The following is an 8,717-nucleotide window of genomic DNA, read 5'->3' on the forward strand; positions in this document are numbered from 1 at the left end:
AGAACCGTGACATTGAGTCTGAACTGTAGTGAGCCCAAATGAACAAAACGGGATTTTTCCGGGACGTTCGGGCGCGTCTACAACCCCAAACCGAATTTTTTTAATTTGTTCGGCTTGTCATTACCATGTATTTTCAGTTTCATTTTTTTTATATTTTTTTTTAATTTTTTTGCCTAGAAGGATTATACTTATATTCATTGTAACAACGCAAGTACTGCAATATTAGTGGACTCTAGTCATGAATTCATTACATACGAGGTTTGTTAAGTTTTTTTTATGAATACGATTTTTTTTTTATTTTTAATTTGTATTGAGTTTTATTAATAATTTGACGTATAAATGTATTTATTATCTTTAGATTTTTAGTAGTCGTGAAGCATTAATTAAATGAGTTTTTGACGTTGGGAAAAATATTGGATTTGTCATTATTATAAAGACATTAAATGCGGGAGACAATGGCAGAAAATCAAGACTAATGCGGGAGACAATGGCAGAAAATCAAGACTTTCACTTGCTTGTAAAAGATGTGGTTACTATAAAGATAACAAGAAGATCAAGGGAGAACGATTGAGGTTGACAGGTTCTAAAAAGTGTGAATGTCTATTTCTATTAAGGGGGGAAAATTACCTACAAATTACCAAAACGAATTGTGATAACATGTTTGATTGATGGATGCAAACAATGACAGATTTTATGGATACTTTATGGATATTCATACACTTGATGTTTTTATGAATAATTTTATGGATACTTTTTATGTATGATTTTATGGATGCGTGTTTGATTTATGAATTTTTTTATGGATGCTTCAAAGAAAAAGTAAATCTTTCAATATACAGTGACGGGGGCCTAGACAACTCTATTGTAGTTTGGCAACATGGCACTAGAGTAATTCCATTTGTATAACAATGTATCACTGAACATGCACTTCACAAGTGGCCTAAATCAATTTCCTGTTATCATCTAATTGGACAGCAACATAATGCTGGGAAAAAAAAATATTGTCTGGTAACATGGCATTGGAGTAATTCAAATTAATTAGCGTTGTATTGCCGTACAAGCCCACACAAATTACAAACTCATTGTTTGGAAGAAAGTGTCTCTGTAAATGTATAACAACAAAATGCTGGAGAGATCTATTTTTTTCGACAGCATATCACCGGAATAATGTAAATTGTTTAGCATCGTGTTACCAAAATTAGTGATGTAAAGAGATGAAATAGTTAATTTAGGGTTAGTTTTGGTAATATATTGGGGGTGTAATGAGAATTACATTTTTTTAATGGTGTAATGAGATGGAGGGTATAAAGAGGTTAAATAATAGTGTAAGTAGAATCACCCTTATTTTTGGTGCACTATTGAAGGGGAAATTCTATTTCCACCCACCTGTTAAACTCAGGGAACACACTTAATGAAAAATACATTTAATGACAAGTATATCCTAATTAAAAATTACTATAATAGCCATTGATCAACACTCCTAATATTATATATATAAATTCTCTATACACATCTTTTAGAAATAAAAATATCTCAATATACACTTTTTGAAACAAAAAAATTAAACCCTAATTTTTCTTTTGTAGTCACTTTGCTTCATACACACTCTGTACTCTTCTCTGTTATTTGGAAACAAAACATCTTCCATATTACTTTAATCTTTAAGGTTATACTCGATTATTAACATCGTTTAATTATTAATTCAACAATTTTTACTTGATTCTGATATGGAAGAGTTGCAAACCTATGGAAGTTCAAACTCAAGCAATGGTGACAGCCAAATCAGTGATGAGAAGGTAAAATCGTGTAGTATTTTTTTTTGTTTTTTTTGTTTTTTAGTCGACAACGCAGTGCCGAATTTCTTAAAAGAATTCGGAAATCAAACACCGAAATAATATGAATAGTTCGTTACTTGAATTTCGATTTTTTTTAATTTAGTTCGGTTGTAACTTTCCGAATAAAATTAATATTTTCGATATTAGAGGGTCGAAATTTGTTATTATTTTCGCTTTTTTATGGCTGGATTTTTTTATTTATTTCAGATCTGTAGAACCGAATTAAATTTTTCCCCCTCCTCTTCAGATGGCATGCACTGAAGAACCTGAGGTTCGATCGGATATTATGGTGGATTGTACTAATCATTTTACAGCTAAATAGGTAATTTTTAACATAAAATTTGTAAGTTCATAAAATTTTTAACAGGTATTAGTTAGTTTGTTTAATTTGTTATTATGAAAGTTGTGTGACATTGTATATAGGTTTTCGACAACAAAGATGAATTGCTCACTTGGATACGTGACATTGGAAGGAGAAATGGCATTGTTATAATTATAAGGACGTCGGACTATGGTGGCGGTCATAAGAGACCAAGAATTTATCTTGCTTGTGAGCGGAGTGGGACGTATAGATTGCGTAAAAAGTTGAAAAATGGCCTAAAAGACTTATTGAGACAAACTGGTACGAAGAAGTGCGAATGTCCATTTGATTTGAGGGCATTCAAGTTGAAAACAAACGATGAATTGACATTGAATGTAGTTTGCGGGCTGCATAATCATCCAGCTGCGGAGCATCTCCAAGGACATTCATATGCAAGGAGATTGTCAGCTAATGAAAAGTCACTATTAGTTGATATGTCAAAGAGCCTAGTAAGACCAAAAGAGATACTCATTACACTCAAACAGAGAGATGCCCTTAATATGAGCACAATGAAAACAGTTTACAATGTACGACATCGATGTAAGGTTCTACAGAAAGCTGGTAGATCCCAGATGCAACAACTGCTGGGTGAATTAGCGAAACATAAGTACATTGAGCGTCATTAATGTGAGGAAGGCTCTATGACTGTCACGGACTTGTTTTGGGCACATCCAGTGAGTTTGGATTTGCTTCGTACATTCCTTCGTGTGTTGATTATGGATTGCACATATAAAAAGAATAGATACCGGCTTCCGCTTCTTGAAATTGTGGGAGTGACATCAACTCATATGACATTCTCTGTGGCTATCGCATACTTGCAAACTGAGCGGGTTGATAATTGTGCATGGGCATTACAAACATTGCGTGATCTTATGGATGACAGTGTTTTAGCTGAAGTCATTGTCACAGACAGAGAGCTTGCTTTGATGAATGCCATTGACAACTGTAGACACCCCATTTTTGACCGACCTTAAGACTCAGACGTCACCGATTGAGCGCTTGGTGATGTTCCATAATGTGCTTATTCAGAAGTTTCAGAGTCGCGGCCGTGAGCCCTGCCTCCGGACTTCCGAACCCTTTTCTGTGCCTTGCCTCGGTTTGCGAACCAGACTCGGTTTTCTCTGTTTCTTTTCCTGAGGGGAGGGAGAGGTCCCGTAGACCGTCTCTCAAATGTCCGTAGGCTACATTTGGTGGCCGTAGGCCATTTTGCCCATTTCGGAGTCCGGTTCCCGGTTTTCGGAGCCGTCAGGCCGTGTGCCTCGGTTCAGGACCGCCTAACCATCTCCGTTTGCTCTAATTTTTGGCATACATCTTATTTCATCCCTTTTGAGGGACACTGGGGGTTGAGAAACCCACTTCGAGGTCGAATACCATTTTCGGTGCTTAACAGCCCATTTTCGAGACCCCGAACTGCGTGTTTTGGCCCCGGAACATTCATTTTGCAACGGTTTTCGTTCATTTTTGGCAGGTATCTCTGTTTTATCACAGGGAAGGTCACTGAAGGGTGGGAGGCCAGCAATTGTTGCAACAACCAGTTATCTCTCTTCCGGAGCCTCCCGGCGCCCGTTTTTCGCACTTCCGGGCTAATGTTGAATACCTTGGAGCTAGTGTTGCCAACTTTCAACCACATATCTGTGATCTACACATCTGAGAGGCCCCTAAAAGTTCATGGCCGGCCATTAAGGTCACCTGACCCTTTTGACCCTTTCCTTCCGGGCTAATGTTGAACCCCTTGGACCCCTTTTCTTGAACTTTGAACCACATATCTGTGATCTACACATCTGAGAGGCCCCTAAAAGTTCATGGCCGGCCATTAAGGTCACCTGACCCTTTTGACCCCCTCTTTCCGAGCCATTGTTGAACCTCTTGGGCCCACTTTCTTGGAATTTCAACTACATGGTTGTGTTGTACACACATAGGGGTACCTCCCCAGTAGCTGACCGGCCAGAAAATCAACTTGACCCTTTTGACCCCTAGCCGGCCGGCTAGGGGGTGTGGCCGGCCGGCCACCTCCAGCAAAAGTATGAGGCCGGCCTGCTTCCTTGCACTGTACCCTTTCCAGCTGTGGGGCAATATCCCCCAGATATTTTCTGTATCCGGGGGATATTTTGTGGGGGAGTTTTGCCCTCCTTCTCCCCCACCTTTACACCCCATTCTTGATCCTTATAACCAGCTGGTGGCCTTCTTCATAAGGGTTAGAAAAATTATTCTTCAAAGCTCCATAGCCAACTCCATCTTCTTCCCTCTCAATTCTTCAAAAAACCCTAAGTCCCTAACCTTCATTCCTTCTACACCATCAAGCTCTACCACCACCACCTCACCTCCAGCAGCAAGGAAGGTTTCTAGAAGGCAAAAGAAGCTGCAAATCCATCCAAGAAGCAACAAAAGCTTGAATCTTCAAGGGTAAGTTACACTTTTAACCTTTTGACCCTTTTTCTTGATCTATCTCTAAGCCCCACTTCTTTTTGGTTTCAAGCTCCGGCCCTAACTGAAAAGGGCCATATTTTGAGCTCATCTTCACTTCTCATTGAGGGCTCAACCTTGTTTGAGCCCTCCATAATATACTTGCTTCATTGATCATCTTGTATGTCATAGTTTTGCATGCTATTTTGGCCCATGAGAAATCTGTTTTTGAGCATGTTATAAACTGATATTAGGCTTATTTTGAGCCCCTCTCCAACATTGAGGAAGGGCTCAACCTTGTTTGGTGTCTCCATGTGTCACTTGTAGTTCAATCCCTTATTTGGCCCCATTTTTGCATAAATTGATAGCCCTCTTTGCTTCTGTTTTTGGACCTTGGTCCGAACTGAAAGTGGCCTTGTTTTGGCCTATACTTCATGTTTCATTCACACTTATTTTCTGTTTGGTGATTATTTTATATACTTCATGTTATAGCACCTTTTGAGCTTTGTTTTGCATCACATTTTTAGCATATTTGTATACTGATTTTGAGGCTTCCATATACTGTAAATGTTCATATTTTTGGTCCATCTTCAGTGTTGTAGAAGGAAAATTTTCAGTTTGGGTTTTGCTTATACCACTTGCTTCATTACCCCTCTTTTGGCCCCTATTCTTGCATGCTATTTTTCCCCTGCCTATACTTGCTGTTTGGCCATGTTTATAACTGTGAAAGTGCATCTTTTGGGACTGTCTAGCTTCTGTCTTTGTATTGCGTGTCCATATTGTGCATGTTTGGCATGGCTATAGGCCATTTCGGATGCCTAATGTTGCATTTCGGGACGTTTCCTTGCATTTCATGTCATTTCGCTTCATTTCGGGACTGTTTTCCCCCATATTTTAGTGCTAAAATTCCATTAGTATGCTTGCATATCATTTTTGTCATTTTCATATCATTCTATCATCGCCTCGGTTTGCGTGCCCGTGTGCACGCATTTCGAGGCACTTCATTTTCTGCCATCGGCATCCGATGTGAGTGTGGCTGAGGCTCTCTCATGTTGGTATAAGCCCATTTGTCATTTCCATGTCATTTTCATATCATTCTATCATCGCCTTGGTTTGCGTGCCCGTGTGCACGCATTTCGAGGCACTTCATTTTCTGCCACCGGCATCCGATGTGAGCGTGGCTGAGGCTCTCTCATGTTGGTATAAGCCCATTTGTCATTCCCATATCATTTCATCATATTCTAGCATTGCCTCGGTTTGCGTGCCCGCGTGCACGTATTTCGAGACACATATCATTGCCTCGGTTTGCATGCCCGCGTGCACGTATTTCGAGACACATATCATTGCTTCGGTTTGCGTGCCCGCGTGCACGTACTTCGAGACACATATCATTGCCTCGGTTTGCGTGCCCGCGTGCATGTATTTCGAGACACATATCATCGCCTCGGTTTGCGTGCCCGCGTGCACGTACTTTGAGACACATATCATTGCCTCAGTTTGCGTGCCCCTGATCACGCACTCTGAGGCATTTCATTTCCATAGCATTCTGCATTTTCTCGGTTTGCGTGCCTGCGTGCACGCATTTCGAGGCATCTCATTTCATAGCATTGTGTACGTTAGGATTGCATCTTAGTTGCATCTCATGCATATCATGCATATTGCATCGTGTCCGGAATAGGAGTTAGCCCAGGCACGGGAAACGAGGTACATTTCGTATTCCGAGTGACGGAATGTGTCTCAATTCCCCAGTCACCGACACTCCGGATTATCCATGATGGAGTTAGGTTTTAGCTGTAGTTTCATGTGCATTCATCCTATATTGAGTTGTGCATTTCGACTCCTCGGCCATCATGCCTCGGTATGCGTGATTGGTGGCACGAGGATCGAGACATGCATATATTTGTGCAAATACATTGCTATGCCCCTTTCCTGCTCTCTGTTGCAGCAAAACCAGGAATCAGCAACTTTCCGGGACTTGGCACGCTTTTCAAGAATAACAGGTGTAAACAGAGGCTAATTGGGGCATTCCGGTGGATTTCTGCGCAAGACAGTCCGGACATGCATCATCCACCAGAAGCAAGGCAGTCCCTGGCTTGCACGCCAGTTTATTTGCTTTCTAGTTAATTCATTAATTAATTAGAATTCTGTAATATTTTGGACTGTAATATTCTTTTATTTTGGGGACTGTAATATTTGGACTGTATTACTTATTTGGACCCTCCGAGTGAGGGCACAACTGTAATAAGTGTGGGTGAGTGTGATGTATGTCTTCCAACCCCACGTCTTTCTCCCTTTTATTTATCCGCTTTTGATGGTTAGATTAGGGCATATTTCAATTAGCATACAGTATGACAGCATGTTTGCATCATTCATCTGTATTGCATGCATCGGGCTCGGCGCATCATACTAACTGCATTGTACTTTCAATTCCAAATTGAATACATGGTAGTTATAGCATTCCATATGCCATCTTAGAATAACCGAGCCTGCTATAGTTGCATTTTGCATGTGTTGCATTAGGCATTTCTGTACACTTAGGATCATGCATGATTTCTAATATAGTTTCTATTTTGGCTTGGAGTACTCGGTGAGTTTTATGCTTTAGCATCCTTGCATGCGTGTGAGTGAATGCCATGATAGCATGCTTACCATGAGGCTATGTGCTTATATGATATAACTGCCTGAATGCCTGTGGGTGAAGGTCGGGTTATCTGAATTGGAGTAAATCATCAAATGTGTCAAGCCTACCTGCGGGTAGCAAAACTTCTTTCAAAAAAGGCAAACATGAAATGTTTTGTTCCAATTCGGGCGACCCGGTCTATACTTATATGCTGTGCGCATCACATAGTAACCTAGGCTAATAACCGGTATAAGAACTCATAATGTTTTCAAAAATTGATATCATGGTTAGTAGAGGCCGGTCTATGACCGGGCGAGCGGGGGTGCTCACGAAGTGACCTTCCCCAATCGTACCCAAGTTCCCGAGCCGAGGCAACTTTGGTGATGACGGACACGTGGCCTTTTGGCACCGAGTCAGGGTTTCCTAAATTTCCCAAAATAAAATATTTAGGTGGCGACTCTGTATCTGGCAAAGCAATCCATGTTTGGCACTTCTTTCAAAAATCAGTTTTCCTAAAACGATTTGCCGGATTTGGACTCTTTGGTTCAGATTTAGAACCGTGACTGCGAAAGTCGAGTCCGAGCTGTAGCGAGGCCCCCCCCCCCCGCGGGCTTGTTACAACAACACCTTTCTGAATGCTCGACATTTGTTATGTCGTTGGCATAGTAATAAGAATGTATTGACAAAATGCAAGAAAATATTTGAGACAAAAGAAAAATGGGACAAGTTTAACACTACATGGAACTATTTGATATTGTCATCGACTGAAGAGGAATACAATGATCACCTTGCAACACTACATAAGGATTTCAGTAACTATTCGGAGGCAATCAAGTATGTTACTGTGAGTTGGTTGAATCCGTATAAAGAAAAATTCATTACGGTACATACAGACATGTGTATGCATTTTGGCAATGTACAACCAATCGGCAAAATTTGTTTTTTTTTTTAAATTTATTAAAAATCATATTGTTATTTTTAATTATTATGCTTGACTATTTTGGTTTACATCCATATAAACAGGGTTGAGAGTGCTCATGTTAGATTGAAGAGACAATTAGGTTCAAGTCAAATGACATTTGAGGTTTCATTTGAAAAAATACATTGTCTACTTGAGTTGTAGCACATTCAAGTTGAAGCATCATTCGAGAAGAGTTTGACAACTGTACAACATCAATTCAAACCTTCTCAATTCAGAGAGCTCCGGGGTAATGTGTCTATTTGTGCATTGGAGTACGTGTTGGTAGAGAGTAAGAGAGAAAATTCAGTTGGAATTGATGTTGCAACATGTGGGTGTGTTCTTAGGCGCACACATGGTTTACCTTGTGCTCACGAGATTGCAGATTACATGAAACAAGGCCGTCCTATTAGTTTTTATGATTTACTAGCATAGAGTAACGAGGTAGATATCATTTTGCCATTGGATTTTGTCATGGTCAGTTTTTTTTTTTAAAAATAGAATATTATATGCGTTATAGTTCTCTAATTTATGGAATGG

At 40.0% G+C, this 8,717-nt stretch overlaps 1 protein-coding gene across 1 annotated transcript; it reads left to right on the forward strand.

Annotated features, from left to right (window-relative positions):
- The first annotated feature begins 1,727 nt into the window (after nucleotides 1–1,727).
- LOC114315589 (uncharacterized) lies at nucleotides 1,728–2,822 on the forward strand. Its single transcript, XM_028262194.2, has 2 exons — nucleotides 1,728–1,796; nucleotides 2,259–2,822. The coding sequence occupies exons 1-2, from the start codon at nucleotides 1,728–1,730 to the stop codon at nucleotides 2,820–2,822; spliced, it is 633 nt and encodes a 210-aa protein (XP_028117995.2).
- Nucleotides 2,823–8,717: the final 5,895 nt, after the last annotated feature.

Source organism: Camellia sinensis, chromosome 15, assembly GCF_055761805.1.
Source record: "Camellia sinensis isolate YWXY chromosome 15, ASM5576180v1, whole genome shotgun sequence".
Taxonomy (NCBI): Eukaryota; Viridiplantae; Streptophyta; class Magnoliopsida; order Ericales; family Theaceae; genus Camellia; species Camellia sinensis.

Excerpts from the sequence above, each read along its gene's own strand:
- LOC114315589 (XM_028262194.2), top strand. The coding sequence starts at position 1,728 with ATGGAAGAGTTGCAAACCTATGGAAGTTCAAACTCAAGCAATGGTGAC. Across the intron at positions 1,797-2,258 it reads GCCAAATCAGTGATGAGAAG|GTTTTCGACAACAAAGATGA; the intron begins GTAAAATCGTGT and ends CATTGTATATAG.